This window comes from Mesoplodon bidens, assembly GCF_964165515.1.
Source record: "Mesoplodon bidens genome assembly, chromosome: 2".
NCBI classification, from domain to species: Eukaryota; Metazoa; Chordata; class Mammalia; order Artiodactyla; family Ziphiidae; genus Mesoplodon; species Mesoplodon bidens.
The window spans coordinates 166,526,278-166,550,838 of NC_138177.1; the positions used below are offsets into that span (position 1 = coordinate 166,526,278).

At 46.3% G+C, this 24,561-nt stretch overlaps 1 protein-coding gene across 2 annotated transcripts; it reads right to left on the reverse strand.

Annotated features, from left to right (window-relative positions):
- FAM110D (family with sequence similarity 110 member D) lies at nucleotides 1-24,430 on the reverse strand. 2 transcript variants are annotated; one of them, XM_081223826.1, is made up of 2 exons: nucleotides 24,311-24,430; nucleotides 1-1,557 (listed from the first exon to the last, which is right to left on the reverse strand). In XM_081223826.1, the coding sequence occupies exon 2, from the start codon at nucleotides 1,461-1,463 to the stop codon at nucleotides 651-653; it is 813 nt and encodes a 270-aa protein (XP_081079952.1). In that variant the 5' UTR covers nucleotides 1,464-1,557; nucleotides 24,311-24,430; the 3' UTR covers nucleotides 1-650. The 2 variants fall into 2 exon arrangements, with proteins under 2 accessions (XP_081079952.1, XP_081079951.1); XM_081223825.1 differs by lacking the exon at nucleotides 24,311-24,430 and adding an exon at nucleotides 3,403-3,448.
- Nucleotides 24,431-24,561: the final 131 nt, after the last annotated feature.

The following is a 24,561-nucleotide window of genomic DNA, read 5'->3' on the forward strand; positions in this document are numbered from 1 at the left end:
TCTGGAGCAGACCCCTCCCCAAAACTCCACAAACGCGCGATTCCCGGCTCCCAGCTCTAATTTGGACCCTCCTGGGGGGTCGGTGGCGGAGACGATCATAATAGTGTTAGTGCTAATTCGGTAGTGGTCATAGCGGCTTCGTTTATTGAGCACTTTCTATATGCCAGGAACTTTGCCAAGCGCTTTGTGACCATTTCAAATATACTTTGATCACCGAGAGGTGTGTCTGCGGTCCCGAGAGGCACAGTCTGCCTGGAACCCACACTCCAAAAACCCTCGCGCGTCTGCTCTGTAATCCAGCCTCTCGACTCCTTTAAATAACTTTTTGACTTTATTCAGCAGGTTCTCTGATCTCCCATCCCAGTCCTCACTCGCCCAGTCTTCACTAGCCTCCCGGCCTCCACAGGGGCCACGAGGCCGCCCCCTCCCCGTCCGCCGCCTGCGCTGGGAAGGGCCTTCAGGATCTTTTTGTTCCATCCTCCCAAGGTTCATGAGGGGAAACCGAGATCCAAAGGGAAGGGTTTGCCCAAAAGCACCCGGCGCGTGAGAGGCAGGGTGTCCCCGCCCGTGCCTGGGTCCAGCCCCGCGCTCACCCCTTGCCCTTCCCCGGACCCCGGACTCCACCAGAGCCTGCTCACGAGCGGCGGCAGTCACACCTCGGACTCGCGCGGCGGGCCGCGGGCGCGCTGGCAGCCGTACAACCACTGGATGACGCGCGCGTTGCGCTCCACCACCGACACCTGGGGGCGCCCGTCCCGCGCCGAGCCCGCCGCTTCCGAGCCACCGCACTCCGCACGCTCCCGGTGTTCTGCGCCGCCGTCGCTGGACGTCCAGTCGCTGGCGTCCCCAGAGCCGGGCGGCGGCGACGTTCCGGGCTGGGGGCTGGTGTCGGTGCCCCAGCTCTGCGGAGAGAAGCGCTCGGCGCCCAGCACCTCCACCAGCGCGCGCTCCAGACCGCAGTAGTTGAAGAAGCGCTCCTTCTCCGACAGGGGCAGCGAGCACGTGGGGCACAATGCCCGCTTTCCCGCTGCTTCTGGGGCATCTTGGGGCGCGGCCCAACCCCCAGGAGCCGCGGGTCGCTCCGTTGAGCCTGGGCTGCTTGAAGCGACGTCTCGGGGGGCGCCCAGGAAGAGGCGACGCACGAGCCCCTGGCCCTTGGCGTTCTCTTTGTTCACTGAAGCCTTGCAGTCCCGCTTCTGGCGGTAGAAGATGAGGGAATCAGGCCTTGGCAGCCGCCTGCCACTGCCCCGGCGGGCAGGTCTGGGCGTCCTGGGCGATGGAGGGGGCCCCAGCTCGTTGCAGGGGTGCGGGGTGAGCGGCCCGGGACCCCCACGCAGAGCTGGCTCCTGGCGTCGCGCTATCACCTGGTGCGTCTTGACGTACTTGGCTTTGTCGGCCTCCAGCCTCTCCACAGCGCTGGGGGTCCGTCCCCTGGATGGGGTGGAGGGAGAGGCCAGGAGCATCTTAGCAGAACTGGGCAGGACAGTGCCCCATAAGCCACTGGAGGTAGGCAGATAGTTGAGGAGCTGAGAGCAATTGGCTGGGGCCTCCTGGGACCTGTGGAGAAAGAGGAATGGTCAGGGGGAGAGTAGGAAATGTCCCTGCCCGTCTCCTGCAGGCATTCCTGGGAATAGGCTCAGTCAGCCACCCCTCCCCCATCCAAGTCAGCCAGGTGCCATGCCCAGGGGTCAGAGGCTCAGGTATCCCTCCCACGCCCGTCCCTCAGAGACAATGGGCAGGGGCTCCCTGGCCACCCAGAAACATATGCCCCTTTGAGGGTGCCCCATTCTGGCCACAGGGCCATGCCAAGCAAGCATCAGCAAGCAGGACACTTGGAAAAGGAAATGGGGCTGGTCCCTGCCCAATTCCCGAAAGTAGCCTCAACCGGAAAAAATACCTCTTCCCAACCTAGCAACTTTGAGTCCAAGACAAGGAGGCTTCCCAGCCACATGCTGGCTCCAGCAGGACCCACCCATCCCGCCCCCAAACACAGAGGTCAGGGATATAACCACAGGGTAGGAGCCTCCAGTAATTGCAGCCAACTGCCCTGCCCAGGCCCAGCAGGGCCATCAGGGAAAGAGAGGGAGATGGTCACCAGGTCACTTCAGCCAGCTACCTGCCACCTGCTCTGTGCCCCTGCGAAGGGAATTCCACAATGCCCAAGTGTATACATCACCTTGTTTACCTCTGCATTTCCATTTCATAGAAGAGAAAACTGGCCCTGAGAGGAGGAGGCTTGTTCAGGTCTTACTGAGAGTTTGGGCCCAGGACTGGAACCCAGATCTCTTGCTTTGCAGTCCAGAACTTGTTCAAAATGAGTATCTCACTTGCCTGTCAAAACTTTCCTCTATGTTTTGCTTCTATTCCTGCTGCTATAAAACCAAGCACTTTCTGCTAGAGATTGGCCCCTTATCTCACTAAAAATTTCCTTCCACTAATTCTTCCCAATAACCTGCGTTCCCAGAAATCTGCCCTCAGGGTCCCTCATCCTAAAACCCGTGACCCTTCTCATCCAGCTCCCTTCTGCTGGGGAAGGGGGGCCGGAGGGGTTGTAAATCAAGAGCTGACAGTTCCCTTGGCAGTAACAGAATGGGCTACCCACACGGCTCAGTACACTCTACCCCATCCCCGTTTCCCTGCTCCCCCCATCCTCCATTCAGCTGAGAGGGACACATCAGTTCTGGGGGCTGAGGAGACCTCGGGTCTGCAGGCAACAAAGGAACAGAACTTGCCAGGGATGGGGGGAGGGGAGCCCTGGTAAGGGGCCTTGGGGCAGAGACTCTGCCAACCCTACCCACACCAGGGCAAGCCTGTGTGTATACACACACACACACACACACACCAACACCCACCCACTCCCCCCCCCCACACACTTACATACACCCATCTAGGGTCTAGCAAGTCAGTCCATAGGTAGTTGGTGACTGGGAAACCAGGCAGCAAGGAAAGCCTAGCAGTGCCCTCCTTCCTGCCTCCCAAGGACTAAACTTGGCAATAGGTCAGATTCCAAGGTCCCAGGAGGGCACTGTGCTTGTCTGACTTCAAGGGTATCCTCCCGTCCCCTCCTTCTCTTCCGAGCGCTGTGCAGGCGGCTATAAAAAGTTCCTAAACACAGGGACGAAAATAGTTTGCTGTCTACTGCCTCTTCCCTGCCTTCTGGGCTGCCTTGGTGCCCAACCACAGACATTCCACCCTAGAAGCCTGGCAGACATCTTTGTGCCCGCCATCCCTTTGCCCACCCTCTCCCAGTACTGGGGTTAGTGGTCCGAACTTTGCCCAAGCATTTGGCTTTGGATGCAGATGCAGGCTAGGGGACTGTGCTCACTGGCTTGGTGCCAGCCTCCTTGCCCTTGGGTCCCTGGGTGCCCTCCCACCCCAGCCCTGGGCTCAGGATGCACTCACCTCTGCATGGTGAGGCTGAATGCCAGGGTCCCCAGGCAGGTCCAGACTGAAGGCAGGAGGGACAGCAGGGACTGGAAGTAACTTTGGTGGCAGCCAAACCTCACGCTACACAGGAAAAGCCAAGAGAGCCTCCACCCCCCCAGGTTAACCCTTGCCTTCCTGACCTGGAGCCTGGCCTCTGTTAACTCCTTCCTGGTCACAGTCTCAGTGCTGGAGAGGACCTTTGGACCACATCCAGCTCCTTTACTTTACAGATGGTCAAACGGTCCCTGACAGGTTAAGTGATTTGCACAGAGGCACAGTGAGCCTCGGGCACAGCCAGCACCCCAGACAAGGTCTCCTGATTCCCAAGCTTCCTCCAGAGGCCTGGGGTGGGGACATGCGATTCACGTGGGGTCAGCCCCCTCTGCTGGGCCTTGGCAGATCCTCCTCATTCAGATGAGAAGGCGCAGGGTTCTAGTTAACCAGCTTTTCCCCTCTGTAGCAGGTTGAGACCTGTCCTGGTCCAGGTGTGTGGATGGTGTCAAGCTTGCTCTCCCGAGGGGTGAGGCCAGGAATCTGCAACCTAAAGGCGGGGGCAGTGGTGCTGCAGATGTGCTGGGTGAGCCCCTCCCAGCAAGTCTTGGCATGAAGGTCACAAGGGAGCCCATTGGAGCTGCCTCTGCTCAAGGTCCTCTGATGGCAAATGGGATTGTCTGGGAAGAGGTTGATGAAGGGATGATTCTGGGGCCAAGCCTGGGTAAAGGACCTCCTTCCTTCTCTGCCCCCATTGGGAAATTCTAGAGCTAGCACAGCTTCTTATTTGACACCTCATGTCTCAAGGGGGAGCCCAGGCTCCACAATGCTGGTTCCAAGAGAGCCCCTCTTCTCTCCCCAGTGGGTAAACTCTGCAGTACCCAGAGCTCAAAGACCAATGTCCTTGCCAAGAGGTTCCTGCACCACCACCCCATGGCCACTTTTCACAAATCCCTTTCCCTCCCTTCTAGCACTTTTTAATGTTTGCAAAGCACATTCACACCTGTGCTCTCTGATCTCCTTTGTCCCTCCCAAGGACCCTAAACAGAGGACCCAGCAGGAGTGACCACCCCACTTTATGGGTAAGGAAACAGGATTAAAGGGGGGTACTTATTTCCAACCCAAATCCACTCTTTCCACTGTACCTTCTGCCTGTCAAGTGAGGTAATAAGTCTGAAAACCAAAAGCCCCATCTCCTGGTAAGAGATTTTTATTACTTAGTTAGAGGGAGTATTTTTTTTTGTTCATGATAGATAGTTCCATATTGTGTTGTTACAGCACTCTACAAAATGCTCCCATATACATTATCACAGTTCATCCCCAGGACTATGTTTCGGAAGTAGGTTTGTTATTTTCTCCATTTGACTGCTTAAGAGACTGAGGCTCAGATATGTGAAATGACTAACCCAAGCTCACACAATTAGGAAGAACGGCTAATTTTTATTGAGAGACTTATATCCTAGGGCACTGTTCTGAGTACTTCACACAATGATTAACACATTTAATCCTCAAAACAACCCAATTATTTTCCTAATTTTATAGATGAAGTTTGCAGGTGCAGGCCAGTAGCCCTGAGATCTGGTCATGAAGGGGTTAAGCATGAGGCCGGGCAGGGCCCAGCTGGGATGCTGTCAATGGCAGGAAACCTGGCCTGTGAAGGAGGGGGAGGATGGGGCTGTTGTGTCTGACTCTTATACAACCCCCATCCCTTTGGTCTTAAAGGAGCATCCGGGTTGGGTGGCAGGGCAGGCAGGGGCCTCCTTCTCAGCTCCGGACAGATACTGGGCTACAGAAAGAGGGGGATTCAGAGTACAATGCAGGTGCTGCCCTGGGGTAGCCCCCAGTCTGATGAGGGTGACTAAAAGTGAGCCCACCTCCCCTCAGGAGTGCTCAGAGTAGGGAGACACAGCCCCAGCCCTGGGAGTCCCCAGTCAGAAGGGCCAGACACAGCCCTGCCCTCAGGAGTCTGGGGGTGGGGACTGGTCAAAGAGCCCTGCTTTCAGGAGCTCCCAGTCTGAGGGGTGATGGTACCCTATCCCAGGATGTCAATAGACACATACTACCATCCTGGAGAGCAGAGTCATGGGGGCGAGGTTTGACTGGATTGGCTTTCGGCTGAGCGAGCCCTGAAGGAGTCAGCCCTGAAAGAGGTGGGAGGTGGGGGAGATCGTGGGAGATCCAGCTGCCTGCCCTGCCTGTCTCTTGGTCACACTTGAACTGGATCATCTGTCTTTCTGGTCATGGGTCCCCAGGGAGAGCCTTAAAGTGACTCCTTCTGGCCCTAGAGCCAGGACCTTTGTTGAGGGGGGAGGCCAAATCTGAGGGATGTTTCCTTCCTATTTCCGAGCTCATTCCCGGATCACCTTGAGGATGAGCGTAGATGGGAATGGCTGAGTCAGAACTGGCTCCTTCCAGGAGAGGGTGGTGGGAGGGTGGGGACACATCTCTGGTCAGTGTCAGGAGTGATGAGGACAGGTCAGGAGAACCTTCAGCTCCAGCCTCAGGCCCCAGATCCACACTGTCGCAGAGGAGAAATGTGTCACTTCCCTCACCAGCCAGATACTGCCCCCTCACCACAGGCAAGCACACCTCGGTGCCTCTGATTCTAATCCTGGTCTGTCAGTCACTGGCTCTGAGGCCTCAGGCAAGAACTTAACCTCTCTGAGTTTCCTTCTGTGTAAAATGGGAGTAAGACCAGCTTTTGTGTGGCGCAAAGAAGTGGTGCCTGAGAAAGCACCTGGTGCCTCAGGTGCTTGTAAATTTCAGTCTTGGCTTCTCAGGTCTCGCCCTCCAGCGCCTTCCCCGACCCCAACGGCCTAAGTCTTTTTTTCTCATCCCACAGTCTCACTGTCAGCCACATCACCAAGTCGTTTTGAACACTGCCCTGTGCAGCAGATGGGTCAGACCTGGCTTTTGCTCTCAGGGAGCTCACCCTGCTGCAGGGGTCGGGGGAACAGAAGTGTGAAGGACTGATCACAGCTCAAGTGTGAGCAGCGCTGCTGTTAGCAAAGTTGAAAAAAGCAGGGGCACTTGGGGGGGCATCTGTTCTGCCCGGGCTGCGGTGGGAAGCTTTCAAAGAGGAGGGGGTATCAGATCTGGGTCTGGAGGGGATTTCTGATGGGGGTGGGATGGGAGGGCGGGGAGGCTGTAGAGGGCAGGGTTGGGGGGGGGCGTTGAGGGAGGGATGGTGAGAGCAATAGGCTAAGGGGACGGCAGGAGCCAGGGTCTCAGTGAGGGCAAGAGGCTAGGGAAGGCGGCTGCTGAGAGGGAAGGGGGGCCGGTGCTCAAGAGGACTTAGAGAGAAGAGGGGGTACAGGGAAGAGAGGGGTTTCTGTGAGGAGATGGGCGCAGGGAGGCGATGGGGACACCGAGCAAAGGCAGGCTCAGTGAGAGAAGGGGGCTTAGAGGAGAGGTGGGGCCTCAGGGCAGGGGACGGGGGTTCAGTGGGAGGTGGAGAGTTCAGAGAGAGGGAGGGGCTCAGACTGGGGTCTGTAACGCCCCGGCACCACAGGAGGAGACCCCCTACGCCGGCCGTGGGTGAGCCCCGTACCGATTAGAGCCGCTATCCCCTAATTCCGGGCTTTCCGTTTCGGAAGGAATCTCGGCCACAACAATAGCCTGGCTCCCGCGCCCTCTCCCTCCGAGGGGTGTGGCTTCTGGGCAGAGCCGGCGCCGCCTGCTGCCGGGTACTCGCCGCGGGGGCGGCCGAAGAGGGGAGGAGGGGGTCATTAAACATTTTTCCCCCGGAACACATACAAGATGCTAACGAACAACGGAAATAAAACAGATAGGATTTCTGCTCTCAGGAGCTTATAACCTAGAGTTAGAACAAAACCAGCTGCATTTACTGAGCGCTTACTCTGTGCTAGGCGCTCTGCTAAGTGCTTGACTCTCAGTACCTCTCTTACTCCTCACAAAACCCCATGTGAAGTGGTGAGTAAACAGAGGCAGAGAGAGGCAAAGTAACTCACCTAGGGTCACACAGCTTGCAGATGGTAGAGCTGGGACTCCAGAGCCGGCTCTTACCCACTGAGCAGCACTGCCTGCCTCGATTCTACCCCTCAGGCGGGGCTCAAGCAAGTCTGCTCTCCCTGCCCGCTGGCCTTCCTGCCTTGCTTTTCTGTTGGCTGGGCAGGACTTCCAAGTCTTCTGGACCCAAGCAAGGATTGGAAGGAGGTCAGCCCCAACTGCATTGTGCTCCAGGCCTTATCACCTACACTTGCATCATCCCGTCTTTATCAACAACATCTCCAGCATTCTACCTTCCACCACTGTCTTCACTAAGTGGCCTTTAGATAGAGCACAAGGAACAAAAAGCATCCAGTCTACACTAAGCAAAGTAGAGGAACACGTGGAAGGGAATCAGGGGCTTCTCATAGAAAAGCAATGGCAAGAAATCTATCCTCCTACCTTGACAAATACACTTTCATAATGACACACTGAAAAATATGTTTTGATTTTTTTATACAGAGAAAGTCATCAAAGTACCAAAGATGATTGAATTTAACTATCATTGAGCACACATAGATGTTTTGTTAGATGAGGGTCAGCAATGTTAGATGAGCGAAAAAACAAAGATGTGAATAATTAATAAATTATTATATCTTCATTCCATAAAACCTATTTTTCTTGCTTTGATTTCAGCAAAATTACCAATTGTGTTGCTATAACTAAATTTTCACATAATTTGTATTCTGCTGATAGTAATGTCTAATTAGACCACTTTTACTTAGTCTGTTATTTTATTTTTTCAGTTTTTTAAAATTTCAATTTGAGGAAACTTTGTTCTGCTGAGGTAGTAGAAGTTAGAATTGAAAATAAATTTTCAATACTTAATACTTAAATTTAGAGATGAATTATAAATGGTACATAACATGTTCAAATATTTAAATGGTGTGTATATGATAAATTATCATCAGCACAGAACATATTACAATGTATCTTAATGACATCATATAAATCCCTATATCTTATATCACGACTTTTACCATCTCATTAAGCAATGTCTAGATTCATAACAGTAAAGAATTGGCAAGAATACTTCTTCCATATTATGCTTCGCCTTCATTTACAAATTTAAGTGTAAAATGCATTGTTTAATGCTGCAGAATGTTCCTCAGCCATCATACGCTACTATTGCAAATACCATGCTACCCACTGGAGCACGAAGTGAAGCAAGAAAATGGATGCTAGCACTTTCTGGGAAACAATACTCCCTTACGAACGAATCTACGCATTAATGCTCTCTGAGAGGAAAGATTTGACCAGTTAATTAATCTGCATTTTCTCTTACCTAAGGGCTTTCCCCAGTCTCCCCACACTCCAAACAGTGGCTGTCTGCAATTTCAGCAGCAGTGCAAACCTTCCGGCAGAGCGATGCAATCGTCTTTTGTTTGGAGGACGAGGTAAGAGGTGTGGAGAAGCGTCTGTTTCCCTGGGGCCGAATGGTGTTAGGGCTGAGTAGATGCTGAGGGTTTGAGTTTACACTGTGCAGCGCTGAGCACTGTGTCCTGAGTGGCAGATGCCCATGTGGTCCTTAATAAATGACTTTTGGGGTACTTTTTTTTTTTTTTTTTTTTTTTTTTTTTTTTTTTTCTTTTTGCGGTACGCGGGCCTCTCACTGTTGTGGCCTCTCCCGTTGCGGAGCACAGGCTCCGGATGCGCAGGCCCAGCGGCCATGGCTCACGGGCCCAGCCGCTCCGCGGCATATGGGATCCTCCCAGACCGGGGCACGAACCCGTATCCCCTGCATCAGCAGGCGGACTCTCAACCACTGCGCCACCAGGGAGGCCCTTTTGGGGTACTTTTTATATCAAGGGCCCTTTATGGGTGGGAGCCTCTCTGGTCACTTGTAAATGTAGCACTGAGCTATGGCCACGGAGGTGTTGTGTCACACTGAACATACCCGAAGGTGAGGACCTACCCTTTTATATGTGAAGAGGGCAATTCCCAGAGAAAGTGGAGGTTGAGGACTGGGCGGACACCCCAAGAGGTGGGCATTATAACCACCATCTCTCACACCACCATAGCATTATAACCAACACCTTAATATCACCACTGGATTATAACCACCACCTTCTCCAGGGCCGTTGTCAGGTTCCCCATCGTTCCTAGGACTGGAAACATCTGCAGTTTTGACCTTTCAGCAATTACTCATCTTTCTCCTGGCACTCTTACCCTGATCTTGGCCACTTTTCTCCCACTCTCAGTCCCTGTGCTCCCAGAGTGGGGTAACATGACTCAGTGGGGCACTTGACCTAAGTGTGGGTCAAAAAGCCTATCACATTTCTCTGGCTACAGTACGTCATTTAAAGCTGGACATGTAACTTGATTACAGCCGATGAGACTTTTGCTGAGACGACTGAGACAAAGCTTCCCTCTGTTCTCTGCTGTGCAAGAACCTGGGAAGACAGAGCCCTGAGAGGACAGCCTGCCTGAGGACAGAGTCAGCAGAGAACAGACAGTGAAAACCAACCTGGATGAGTGGAGCCTCCATATCTCATCACGTGTGAAGCAAACCTACACGTGGTCTTGACACTGGGTAAGCCAGTACATTTCTTTTTGGCTTAACCCTGTTGGGTTGATTTTTAAGTCACTTACAACCAAGATCAACCAGAAGGAAACACATCATTCTCTCCCCAACTAGGTCACCTTCATCACAGTGCCTGTAGCATTGAACATGTGCAGCCTTGGTTTGCCCACCATTCCGACCCATCTCCACACTAATTTCTCAGGTATGCTGACCAGATATTTCCAGGTTTGTGGTAAAGCTGGCCTGGAAGAGCAGCAGAAGTTCCCATAAGGAGTCAGGAGACCAAAGTTATGGTCCTGACTTGGACATGAACTCACTTTTGGTCTGGAGCAAGTCACTTTCTCTCTCCACCCTCAGATTCTGATCTGTTAAAAGGAGGAAAGTGGATCAGATCAGTGGTTCCCCAAAGCTGTTCCTTGGGTGGATTCCAGTTGGCTACATGAACACTGAACCTGCGTGTCCGGAGCCTGTGCTCCGCAACGGGAGAGGCCACAACAGTGAGAGGCCCGCGTACCGCAAAAAAAAAAAAAAAAAAAAATATATATATATATATATATATATATAAAGTCAATCATGTCACTTCTCTGCTCAAATCCCAGAAAAGGCTCCTCGTTTCGCTTGAGGGAAAGCTAAAGTCTTCACTGGCTTGCAAGGCTTTACATGACCCGGCCCTGCTAGCTCTCTGACCCGATCTCCTACTATCCTCCCTCTCACCCACTTTACCCCAGGTACCTTTCGCCTCCTGGCCTGTTCCTTGAACACGCCCGACTATGTCCACCTTACGGCCTTTGACCCTCCACCTGGAATGCCCTTCCTCTAGTTCTCCGCTTTGATACCTCTTTTACTTCCTTAGGACTTGGTTAATATCTCACCCAGTGAGACCAACCCTGACCTTGTTTATTAAGTCAGCCAGCCCCTTTCTGCAGCATTCCCAATCCTTTTTACTCTGTTCTACTTTTTCTTTGCTTCTTCTTTGTTTCAACTTATCACATTGTAACATACTAATTTACTTGTTTGTGCTCATAAATATCTCCCCGCCCCCAACTAGAATGTAAGTTCAATGAAGGCAAGGATCTCTGTTTGGTTCACTGATATATCCCAAGTGCCTGAAACAGTGCCTGGTGCCCAGTGGGTGCTCAATACATTTGTTTCATGAATGAATTTTTTTAAAATTTAATTTTATTTATTTTTTTATACAGCAGGTCCTTATTAGTCATCAATTTTATACACATCAGTGTATACATGTCAATCCCAATTGCCCAATTCAGCACACCACCACCCCCACCGCTCTCCCCACTTGGTGTCCATATGTTTGTTCTCTGCATCTGTGTCTCAATTTCTGCCCTGCAAACTGGTTCATCTGTACCATTTTTCTAGGTTCCACATATATGCGTTAATATATGATATTTGTTTTTCTCTTTCTGACTTACTTCACTCTGTTTGACAGTCTCTAGGTCCATCCACCTCCCCACAAATAACTCAATTTCGTTTCTTTTTATGGCTGAGTAATATTCCATTGTATATATGTGCCACATCTTCTTTATCCATTCATCTGTTGATGGACACTTAGGTTGCTTCCATGACCTGGCTATTGTAAATAGAGCTGCATTGAACATTGTGGTACATGACTCTTTGAATTATGGTTTTCTCAGGGTATATGCCCAGTAGTGGGATTGCTCGGTCATATGGTAGTTCTGTTTTTAGTTTGTTAAGGAACCTCCATACTGTTCTCCATAGTGGCTGTATCAATTTACATTCCCCCCAACAGTGCAAGAGGGTTCCCTTTTCTCCACACCCTCTCCAGCATTTATTGTTTGTAGATTTTTTGATGATAGCCATTCTGACTCATGTTAGGTGACACCACACCTCATTGTAATTTTAATTTGCATTTCTCTAATGATTAGTGATGCTGAGCGTTCTTTCATGTGTTTGTTGGCAATCTGTATATCTTCATCAGAGAAATGTCTATTTAGGTCTTCTGCCCATTTTTGGATTGGGTTGTTTGTTCTTTTGATATTGAGCTGCATGAGCTGCTTGTAAATTTTGGAGATTAATCCTTTGTCAGTTGCTTCATTTGCAAATATTTTCTCCCATTCTGAGGGTTGTCTTTTGGTCTTGTTTATGGTTGCCTTTGCTGTGCAAAAGCTTTGAAGTTTCATTAGGTCCCATTTGTTTATTTTTGTTTTTATTTCCATTTCTCTAGGACGTGGGTCAAAAAGGATCTTGCTGTGATTTATGTCACAGAGTGTTCTGCCTACGTTTTCCTCTAAGAGTTTGATAGTGTCTGGCCTTACATTTAGGTCTTTAATCCATTTTGAGTTTATTTTTGTGTATGGTGTTAGGGAGTGTTCTAATTTCATTCTTTTACGTGTAGCTGCCCAGTTTTCCCAGCACCACTTATTGAAGAGGCTGTCTTTTCTCCATTGTATATTCTTGCCTCCTTTATCAAAAATAAGGTGACCATATGTGCGTGGGTTTATCTCTGGACTTTCTATCCTGTTCCATTGATCTATATTTCTGTTTTTGTGCTAGTACCATACTGTCTTGATTACTGTAGCTTTGTAGTATAGTCTGAAGTCAGGGAGTCTCATTCTTCCAGCTCCGTTTTTCTTTCTCAAGATTGCTTTGGCTATTCGGGGTCTTTTGTGTTTCCATACAAATCCTTAAATTTTTTGTTCTGGTTCTGTGAAAAATGCCATTGGTAGTTTGATAGGGATTGCATTGAATCTGTAGATTGCTTTGGGTAGTATAGTCATTTTCACAATGTTGATTCTTCCAGTCCAAGAACATGGTATATCTCTCCATCTGTTTGTATCATCTCTAATTTCTTTCATCAGTGTCTTATAGTTTTCTGCATACAGGTCTTCTGTCTCCTTAGGTAGGTTTATTCCTAGGTATTTTATTCTTTTTGTTGCAGTGGTAAATGGGAGTGTTTCCTTCATTTCTCTTTCAGATTTTTCATTAGTGTATAGGAATGCAAGAGATTTCTGTGCATTAATTTTGTACTACTTTACCAAATTCATTGGTTAGCTCTAGTAGTTTTCTGGTAGAGTCTTTAGGATTCTCAGTGTATAATATCATGTCATCTGCAAACCTGCATTGTAATTTAACTTCTTTCTCTGCCTAAGCCTCATTCCTGCTCCTTTTCTTCATAGGTGTTTTTCCGCAATAAACACCTTGCACCCCAAATTCTGTCTCATTGTCTGTTTTCAGAAAATCCAGCCATGACACCAGCAGTGTATTACCCTTGGGACATACTCTTGTTCCAGCCCCCAGGAACAGTTCAGCCTCTCTCCAGCTTCCCTTCAGAGATCCCCAGGCCATCTGAAGGGGGCTTCTGAGCAGCTCCTCCCAAACATCTCTTTCTACTTTATTACAAATTTGGACACCCTTTCCCACTTCCTCCCTTCAACGTTTGTTCTACAAACAAATATTAAGCACCCACTAGTTCCAGAGCCTTGATAATGTTTCAATGCCTTCAGGTGAGAACTGAGAATAAGTCTTTGTGCCATAAAGGCCCTGGATCCTGAGTCATCTGCTCCCCTTTGGCTTCCGGAGGTTCCAACCATAGTCAGAGAGGCTGCGCTTGCCATCCTCTGATCTAAAAGAGATTGGTCATCAGGAGGTGGGAGCCCAGGCCGTCTTCTTTACTGACGTACTGTGGGATCTACGGTCAATCACTTACCTTTAGAGACTGACCCTAGCAAGGCTCTGAGATGAGGTGAGCTCTTGGCACTGTAAGGCACAGGCCACAATGAAAATTTTGCTTCCAAATTACCCCACCCTACCGTACATCGTATATAGGAAGCAAGTCTGTGGAACTGAGGGGATGTAGAGGTGCCGACTAGGGAGTGCTTTACCTAAGGACACCCAGAAAGTGCAAGTCTGTGTTTGAGCAAGGTATTCCAGGCACATCCACCAGAGGGCAACCTTCACCCCTCTAGCTTTCCTGATCTGCCTTCACCTGCGGGCTCTCTTCCCAGCTCCAATAGCCCAAGGGTCCACACCACGGCTGGCATAATGTGCCCTCCCTGGACACCCTTAGTGCTGCTGCTCCACCAGGTGACCACTCTGACGGTTATTTACCTTGACCCTTGGTGCTTTGTAATACCAGTTAACTGGTAAAAGCAATGATCCTTCATTTATGTTTTTCCCCATAGTTTATGAAATATCTTCACAAACATACTCTTCTGGTTTGCAAAGCAACTTGGAAAAATAATTTATTATTATGACCATTTTTAGAAGCGGTAACTGAGGCTCACAGGTTGAGTGGCTCGACCAAAGTCACATAGTAAGTTACTGCTGCTGCTGCACTAACATCTAGTGAGCACTCGCTGTGTGACAAGGATGAGGTTAAGGGTTGATTTATTTAATTCTACAGTAAATAAGACAGTGAAGTAGGGATAGACAAATAGATGACTGGAACATATAGAGCTTATTAACTGTACAGTTTAAATCTCCCATGTCCTTACTGAATTTTTGTTTACTTGACCTATCAATTAGTTACAAATTTAACAATTTGTGTTAAAATATTCCACGGTGGGATGGTGGATTTGCCCATTTCTCTCTGTAGTATTTCGAGGCTAAGGTATTAGTGCACACCACCTTAGAAATGTGCCTTCTCTCTGTGGTGAATTGAAGTTTAACAACTTGTAGTGACCCTCTTTATCTCTAGTGATGCTTTTTGCCTTACTATAGTTATTTTGTCCTCTTTATTTTTATTTTTTGCCTAGTATTTCTTTGTTCAAACTTTGTCATTCTGTGTTCTTACGTTTTAGATCTGTCTTTTGTAAACAGAACATTGCTGGATTTTGTTTTATTTGGTCTGACATCCTTTATCTCTGGAGAATTTAGCTCATCCAATGAGATTGATATATTTTTATTTATTTCTCTCATCTTGTAATGTGCATTATATTTGTTGAACTTTCCCTCTCTCTCTTTTTTTAAAACATTTTTTTTTTTTGGATTGATCTCCCCACTCCTCACCTCTGTTTGTTTGGAGGTTGTAGGCTCTTGTAATGGTTACCTCAGCAATTCTAACCTAATATCTGCTGAGTTTTCTATTCCAATTAACATATTTTTGTATTTTCAGAAATTGTATTTGGTTCTTTTTCCAAATGTACTAGTTCCCACATAGTATCAAGTTTCTCTTTTATTTCTTTAAATACATTAAACAAGTTTATTTTATATTGTGTGTCTGGTAATTCCAATATCTTTGAAGGTCTGTTTCACCACCTCTCAGTTCTACTTGTTCTCCCTTATGGTGCCTTGTTACCTTGTGTGTTTGGTGACTTTTTTTTTTTTTTTTTTACCATGAGCTGCTCATATTGCCTAGAAATTTGTGAGAGGCCTGTGTTGAAATTGAGTTCCTTCAGAGACAATGTGCATTTATTGCTGTCAATAACGTGCTGGTGCCATCAGCCCACACCACTTTAAATTCTCTGTTTGAGGATTTTAGGATTATATAAGTAATGTGATTTGACTTCAGATTTTATGAGGGAACTGACTTGTAAATTATGAATTCTTAAAGGAGAATTTTGTTTTCCCCTCTTCCCCGGGCCAGAGTTGATATAGGAAATTTTCATATCTCCTCCTTTCTGAGTGTGAGGGTTTACTTGACATTGGCTCTTGCATTGTACTTATAATCCTTTGGGATATCCTATTAGAGTTCTATCTGGGAGGGGCCCTGGGATTTATCTCCTGTCTCCCATATATCCTTTGCACACACAAAAGGAGGACATTACGGTCTCCAGGCCTTGACAGGCATCCTGTAAGGGTTAAGGACAATTTGGGCATTTACTTTCCCCTCTCCACAGTTCCTGGTTTCACTTCATTTGGGGGCTTGGCATATTCCTTACTTTCACAGCAGCTCAGCAACATCGTAAAAAATAATTTTTAAAAAGCCCCTCTATGCAATATTTTAATTTTTTTCATCAGGAGGGTTACTCAGGTACCCAATTCACTGTATTGTTGGGAAAAAATGTTAAAATGAAATGTTTCATTATAACTCACATTTATTTGTTTTATGACATTTTAGAGTTTTTTATACATTTAATGTTATGAGTTTCATATAGTATGACTTGTATATATTATGATTTATAATGATAATAAATCATTTAATTTGCCCAGCTAACCTAGAGAGGTAGATATTATTATCCCTATTTTACAGATGAAGAAACATAGGCACTGAGTTTTGCCCAAGGTTACACCAACTCTAGGGCTGAACCGGGACTTGGTATAACCATTGGTATTCACCCTCTAAAGGTTAAGAACTTTTGCTAAGAATCTTTGGAAGACATGGACCTCTTTAAGAACCCAATGAAAGCTCTAGACCCTCTTCCCAGAAATGTGTACATTGATACAAATACACTAAAATTTCAGGGGGGTCAAGATTCTCCAAGATCCATCCATGGATTCTACATTAAGAACCCCTGCATGTTACAGTGCAGTGAGGTGGAACAGAAAGGCATTAATTTTTCAGCTTTGATCACAAGTTCATATTTTTCTGCCTGTCTTCAAAGACCCTTCATAATTTGATCTCATTATATTCATCCAACATTTTTTTCCTGACATACATTCCCAGCAGTGGTCCATCTCAGCACCTCCATGATTTCTACTCAATTCTGGGCTTCCTCTGTTTGTACAGTGCAGAGTAGTGATTTAGATCATGGGCTCTCAGGTCAAGATAGCCTGGGTCTGAACTAACTGTATTCATCAGTTAGTTGATCGGCATCAGATCCTGAACTAACTGTGGACCTTGGGCAGGTGATCTACCCTCTCTGTGTCTCTGTTTCTTTACTTGTAAAATGGTAAAGAATAGTACTTATGTTTCAGGGTTGCGGGGATCATATGAGTCAATGCATGTGAAGCACTTAAAGCAGTGCCTGGCACATTGTAACTGCTTGATACATTTTTAGGGGTTATTACTATTCTTTCTTATATAGTGTGTCACTATTAGTTTCCTACATCTCATCTGTAAACTGAGAGAGGATTTCTGTTAATAAAATAGTTTTTTTAAGTACCTAACAAAGTGCTCAGCACACAGTAGGGCTAATTTTCTCAAGAGGCAATTTTCCTTTTGCCATTTCAAGGGGGCAATAGAGCTTTCTGTCCTGGAGGCCTATAGCTTCACTTGTCCCAGTAGGGAGACAAGCGCTTTGCTTTTTTTTTTTTTTTAATATTTATTTATTTGGTTGAGCCAGGTCTTAGTTGTGGTAGGTGGGCTCCTTAGTTGTGGCATGCGAACTCTTAGTTGCAGCATGCATGTGGGATCTAGTTCCCTGGCCAGGGATCGAACCCGGGCTCCCTGCATTGGGAGCTCAGAGTCTTACCCACTGCGCCACCAGGGAAGTCCCCAGGTGCTTTGCTTTTCAAGTCTCAAGGGCAATGAAATGGCTCAAAGTGTTGAAAGACAGGGAAGTGAGCAACCTTAAAGAATAATTCTTCTCCACAGCCCACTGTAGCTCACACGTACAGACATTCCTTTGGGAAGGACTGGAAGTACCAAGTGTCCTCCTCCAGTCACTGGTATTGATATGATTAGAGCAGAGGGGCTGAGGGCCCACCAGATCTCTCATCAGCTTCAGGAATCCTGTCTGCTAAAATGGAAAAGGCAGGGCCCAAATCAAGCCTCTGGAGCAGGCTGGTTAGTTTGTGAGCCAGCTGGAAAAGGACCAGAGCCCCTGCAGATACAAGTAGTTGTATTCTGACACACAGACCTACATAAGAATGGCTGCCTCTCAGGAGACAACCAGGCAACTCCAGGCTGCATTAGGCTAGTCTCTGACTCAGTTTTCCAAACCCTTTGGTGTTCATTCTTTTCCTTTTTTTTTTTTTTTTTTTTTTGCGGTACACGGGCCTCTCACTGTTGTGGCCTCTCCCATCGCGGAGCACAGGCTCCGGACGCGCAGGCCAGTGGCCATGGCTCACGGGCCCAGCCGCTCCGCGGCACGTGGGATCTTCCCGGACCGGGGCACGAACCGGCAGGCGGTCTCTCAACCACTGCGCCACCAGGGAAGCCCCTCTTTTCCTTTTAATATCCACCCAATTTACCCTGCACCCAGAGTTCTCCTTATGTGAGTAGAATAGTGGTTCTTAGTCTTTTGGACCTCTTTAAGAATCTGCTAAAATTTATGGAACATCTCCATGGAAAAATTCATGTATACACAAAATTTTGCTTACAATTCTAGGGAGTCTGCTGACAATCCTGGAGCCCTCTGTTGGATTCCTGCTTAAGAAGCCCTCCCCTAGAGCAAAATACCTGATAATGATTTATCTCTTCTGTTTCTCAGAAACACAGTTAAGTTCTAACATGAGGTAGAAGGAACCTGAGGGTGAAGACAGGGGTGGGGTGCTGCTGGTTGGTAGAGGGTAAGTGAATCTGAAAGACCATACTTTGACCTAATCTACCTATCCCAAAGTCTGACCGATGCTCTTTCAGTTGCAACATTTCATCCTATCTTCACATTAGGGTCACTAATAGTTTAAAAATATTAGTGTGAGTACTCTACCTACTGAAATTCTCACTTAATTAATATGAGACGGACCCTGGGCATCAGTTTTTTAAACATTTACACGACTTTATTGATGCAAAATAAAATACATTTAAGTATATAGTTTGGAAAATTCTGATATATATATGAAACCCATGAACATACCCATTTTCCCCAAAATTTCCTCCTTATGCACCTCTGTGGTCCATGCTCCTACCACCTACCCCACTTCATCCCCAGGCAACCATTGAGCTGCTTTCTAGTATATTTGTTCTAGATTTTATTAACGTGAAATGTAGCCATACAGTATGTACCTCCCCAGGGGAGGGGCCTGGCTGCTTTTACAATATCATTAAAGATGCATTTGTTCCTTTTTATTGCTGAATAGTTATAAGGGAGTTTGGGCATACTGCCCAGACTGAGGGCATACTCCCCATAGGACTGACCTCACTGTAGACATCAAAAGCAACTTCTGAGAGTCCCAGGGTCACCCTCACTTCCCAGGTGCTAACTACAAATTCAGGAGTTCCCAGGACCACCCCTAGGTTCAATAATTTGCTGGAAGGACATGCAGAACTCAGTAAAGTGTTATACTTACGACGGCAGTTTTATTATAGCAATTAGACCATTAGAACCAGACCCACTAGAATTGTAAGCAAAGGCAGAGATACACAAGGGCATAGTCTGGGAAGGTTCCAAAAGTGAGGCTTCTATCATCCTCAACACGTTACTCTTCCGGTGTTAAAATGTGACAATACTCAGAGTACTGCCAACCAGAGAAGCTCATCTGAGCCTTTGGGCCCCTGAGTTTGAATGGGGCTCTGTCACACAGTGCTTGAATGGCTGACCTTTAGTCTCCAGCCCCTCCCAGAGGTTCAGTTCAATTCCTTCAGTCTCCAGTTCCTCTGGAGGTTGGAACTGATGTGATGTGTTCCAAAGCCTTCAGTGTAAATCACATTGTTAAATCTACCATGTTGCTATTTGTCTCATCTGTTCTTTGTTCCCTTCACCTCTTTTTCTGCCTTCTTTTGCAGTGAGTAGTTTTGATGATTTCATTTTACCTCCTTTATTGTCTTATTAGCTATATCTCTTTGGTTTTTTGTTTTGTTTTGCTTTTGGTAATTGTTTTAAGGTTTATAGTATATACCTTTAACTTATTACGGTCTATTTCAAATAATATTATACCACTTCACGTATAGTTTAAGAACATAATGACAGTATACTTCCTTTATCCCTCTGCTGGCCTTTGTGTCATTGTTGTCCTACATTTAATTCTACATATATTATAAATCCCACAATACATTGTTATTATTTTTCCTCTTTTAAAGAGATTTTTAAAGAAAAGTGTTTTATATTTTCACACATATTTACCATTTCTGTTGCTCTTCATCCTTTGTATAGGCCCAGATCCATCTGCTATCATTTCCTTCTCCCTGAAAACCTTCTTTTATTTATTTTATTTTTTTATTTTTTAATATTTATTCATTTTTATTTGGTTGCACCGAGTCTTAGTTGCAGCAGGTAGGCTCCTTAGTTGCAGCTCACAGTCTTCTTAGTTGCAGCATGCGGGCTCCTTAACTGTGGCATGTAGGATCTAGTTCCCTGGCCATGGATTGAACCCAGGCCCCCTGCATTGGGAGCGCTGAGTCTTAACCACTGTGCCACCAAGGAAGTCCCTGAAAGCCTTCTTTTAATATTTCTTATAGTGCTGATCTACTGGTGATGAGTTCTTCCAGCTTCTGTACTTCAGAAAAAAGTCCTTTTTTTAACCTTCATTTTTTGAAAGGTATTTATTTATTTATTTATTTATTTATTTTTTGCCGTGTTGGGTCTTTGTTTCTGTGCGAGGGCTTTTCTCTAGTTGCGGCGGGTGGGGGCCACTCTTCATTGCGGTGTGCGGGCCTCTCACTATCTCGGCCTCTCTTGTTGCGGAGCACAGTTTCCAGATGCGCAGGCTCAGTAGTTGTGGCTCACGGGCCCAGTTGCTCTGCGGCATGTGGGATCTTCCCAGACCAGGGCTCGAACCTGTGTCCCCTGCATTGGCAGGCAGACTCTCAACCACTGCGCCACCAGGGAAGCCCTGAAAGGTATTTTTTTTCTGGGTGTAAAATTCTAGATTTTTTTTTTCTCTAAGTATTTAGAAGATGTCATCCCACTGTCTTCTGGTCTGCATTATTTCCAACAAATCTGTCATCAAATTGTTTTTTCTTCTGTATGTAAGGTATGTTGTTCCTCTGGCTCCATTTAAGATTTTCTTTTATCATTGATTTTAAGTAATTGATATATCTTGGTATAGTTTTCTTGTTCTTGGGCTTATTGAGCTTCTTGGATCTCTGAGTTTCTAATTTTCATCAAATTTAGGAAAAAATTTTGACCATTATTACTTCAAATATTTTCTCCAACTCTCATCTCTTCTTCTGGGATCCCAGTTATACATGGGCCACTTGATGTCTCACAGCTCACTAATGCTGTGCTCATTTTTTTTTCTTTCAGTCTTCTTTTCTCTCTGTTTCATTTTGTATAGCTTATATTGAATTGTCTTCAAGGTTGCTTATCTTCTATAGTGTCTAATTTCTGTGTATTTTTCACCCCAGTAATTATATTTTTCATTTCTCAAATTTCATTTTGGAATATATATATTCCATACCTTCTCTCCTTACCATGCTTATGCTTCCCTCTGCCTTCAAATGTACATACGAAGTATATTTAACATCTTTGTATAGTACTTTATCTGTGTTATTTCTGAGGTCTGTTTCTGCTGGTTGTTCTCTTCAACGTGGGTTGTATTTTCCTGCTTTCTTTGCATGCCTAATACTTTTTAATTTTATGGCAGACATTGTGAATTTTACGTTATTGAGGACTGGAATTTTTGTACTCCTTTAAGTAATTTTGAGCTTTGTCCCGGCACATGAAGTTTCTTAGGGAAAAGAATTTCTTTCAAGATTTACTTTTAAGCTTTGTTAGACAGATCCAGAATACCCTTTAGCCTAGGACTAATTTGGCCTCACTCCTGATGGATGTACTTCTGTGATGTATTAGGAGATCTCTCCATTCTGGCTGGTGGGAACAGCAATTATCCTTGATCCTGTGTGAGCTGGGAGGGTTGTTCTGCCTGATCCTTTCAGACAGTCTTTCCTGCTCTCAGGTAGTTTCCTCACAAGCATATACTCATCAGTGCTCAGCCAATGTCTTGAAAAAGCTCTCCGCAAATGTCTGGAGTTCTCTCTTTGTTCAGCTCTCTCTCCCATGAATTCTAGTTGACCCGGCCTCCCTGAACTCTGAATGCTGTCTCCTCAACTCAGCAAGATTGCTGGACTTGGTTTAGATGCCCCTTCCCTGTATGGCAGCCTGAAGATTCTCTACAGGAAGCAAGCTGGGGCAATCACAGTGCTCCTCATTTGATTTCCTTCTCCCAGGGATCACTATCCCGCACTGCCAGTTGTCCAATGTCTGACGTTTTAGCTGTATAAGGCAGGAAGAGAAATCTAGGCCCTGTCACCCCCTAATGGCCAGAAGCAGAAGTTATCAGTTTGGTTTTTTTTTCAATCTCCCTAGGTTAAAATTCTAATGTGTGGCCGGAGTTGGGAACCACTGTAGTCTAATTCTATTCTTGCTATTGGAGTTTTAGCCACTATTGCCATGCTTTTCTCTGGCCCCCTTGCAGCCGTGCTTCTACTGTCACCTCTCAAATCATGCAGGTTAACTCACATTCTCCTTGCCTTATATGCAAAGCTAGGAGAAATGGCATGACATTCTAGGATTTGGTACTTATGAGTACTCTCCAAATTTCTAGGCATGGTTCTCTACGTCTGAGGGACAGAAATCATGTTATCAGCAAATAGAGGAAAGAAGACTGGGCTAAGGAGATTGTCAGTTAAGAACTATACCCGTGGAGGGTATAAGGCAAAGAGTCAGGCAGGACAGGACATTATAGTCATGGAATACAAGATATTTTTCAAATATTGTAAAAATATAAGCTAAATTAAATAAAAAACAAACAAAACTTGCTCTCTATCAGGGGTGTAAATTAGCAGTAAAAGCAGCTCAGAGTCATTCCCTGAGTCCTCCAAAGAGAATGGGAAGCAATCATTTGTTGATTGTGCCGTGCCTTTCTACATGCAGCATCTCATTTCATCTTTGCAGTTCTCTGAGTCAGGTATTAGCTCTATTTTATACATGTGGGAAGCTATAGATTTGAGAGGTTAGGGAATTCATGCAAGTCACATAGCTAGTAACAGAAAAGTAGTGTCTGATTTGCAAGTCTGTGTCCTTTCCCTCTCTGTCTCTGACAACAGCTGGCACAATAGTTTCCAGCCCCAATGCATATTTGTTTAAATAAGATTTTTACTTTAGTATAAAAAATCAGTAGAGAAAAGTGTAAAACTTGTAAGTCCAGCTTGATGAATTTTCACAAAGTAAACACACCCCATCTAACCAGCACTCAGGTCAAGAAACAAAGTGGTACAAGTACCCTAGAAGTCTCCTCACATATGGCCCACTTTCAGCCCAGGAGCTATAGCACAGAGGTACTCAGTAGAGCCTATAGCTCAGGGTCCCTTAACTTGGGGTCGATGTGGGCATCTATAAATCTCCTGAAATTATAGGCAAACATTTTCCCGAGGAGAGGATGTAGAGCCTTCATCAGATTCTCCCCAAAGGGACAAGAATAAAAGCTACAACTGAAGACTGGTTCATGGGGAATCTATTCATTCATTCAACGAATCATCAAAATCAGAACACAGTAACAGCAATGGCTACCAGTTGAGAATTTAATGTGCCAGGCACTTTTTTTTTTTTTTTTTTTGCGGTACGCAGGCCCCTCACTGCTGCGGCCTCTCCCGCTGCGGAGCACAGGCTCCGGACTCGCAGGCTCAGCGGCCATGGCTCACGGGCCCAGCCTCTCCGTGGCATGTGGGATCCTCCCGCACCGGGGCACAAACCCGCGTCCCCTGCATCGGCAGGCGGACTCTCAACCACTGCACCACCAGGAAAGCCCTGTGCCAGGCACTTTATGTGTATTATCTCTGACTCTGACAAAACCCCTGAAATGTAAATATTATCACCTCCATTTTACACATATGGGAACTGAGGCTCAGAATGAAGTGACTTGCCCAAGGCCACACATTAATTATGTAGGTATTTGTGAAAGCTAGTATTCAATATGAGACCTGCTACCTGCCTGTGCTTCTGCAGCGAGACCACAATGCCTTTGGTAACATTAAGTTGCCCAACCTCTGCTCAGAACAAGCCAAGCTTGAAATACCAGGGCTGAACTGGAAATGAAAGAGTGAAGTCCCAAGCTCAGGCAATATTTTTTTTTTAAAAAAACAACTCCCTTCTAACCAATGACAACGGCAAAAGGGAAGGTGCTGCCTTTAAAAGAGGCACTTGCCCTCAAGAGGTGTGGCTTCCAAGAAGTGTGGCTGGTAGGTTTCTCAAGTGGAAGTTATTATCTAATCAGAACCAACTGTCTATCATTACACTGCACTTTGAGAGGACATCTATGATTGGTCAACCAAGAAAGCAACATTTGAATTTAAAGAAAAGACCAGAACAACCTAGGGTCATTACTTCAGTGAGAAAGATAAAGCTTTGTCAGAGTAAACTCCAACTGGAGTCAGAGATTAGGCACTAAAACCCTGTGTTAAGGTAAAACCTTTACCTCATTAGCTGGTGTTAAGTTGCTATTAATCTCTTCCTCAAGAAATCAGCCCCTATTTTAAGTAAAACTCACTGAAAAGATATGTAAAAACTATGTGAAAACGCTTTGTAAACTGCAAAGGAAAAGGCTAGTAAATACAAGTATTTATAGCTTCAAGATTCAAAAACAAAACAAAACAAAACCCTATAAATATAAAGCAAAATTTACCTGTCTGCAAAGGCTGTACCAGGAGGTGGCAGAGTCAGAAGCAGCCACAATTCTGACACCTACTTTCCTACTCATCATTAGATCACATGTAGAGTTAAAGTTTTCTGTCTCTCATTTTCCCTCTGCTATTCCATTGGACCACTAAGTACAGTACATCCTCAGTACTTTGTTTATTCTGGAGAAGACATACATAATAAAACCTATAAAAGAAGGGAAAAAAGTGGCTCAGATGACTTTTTTATAGAAACCAT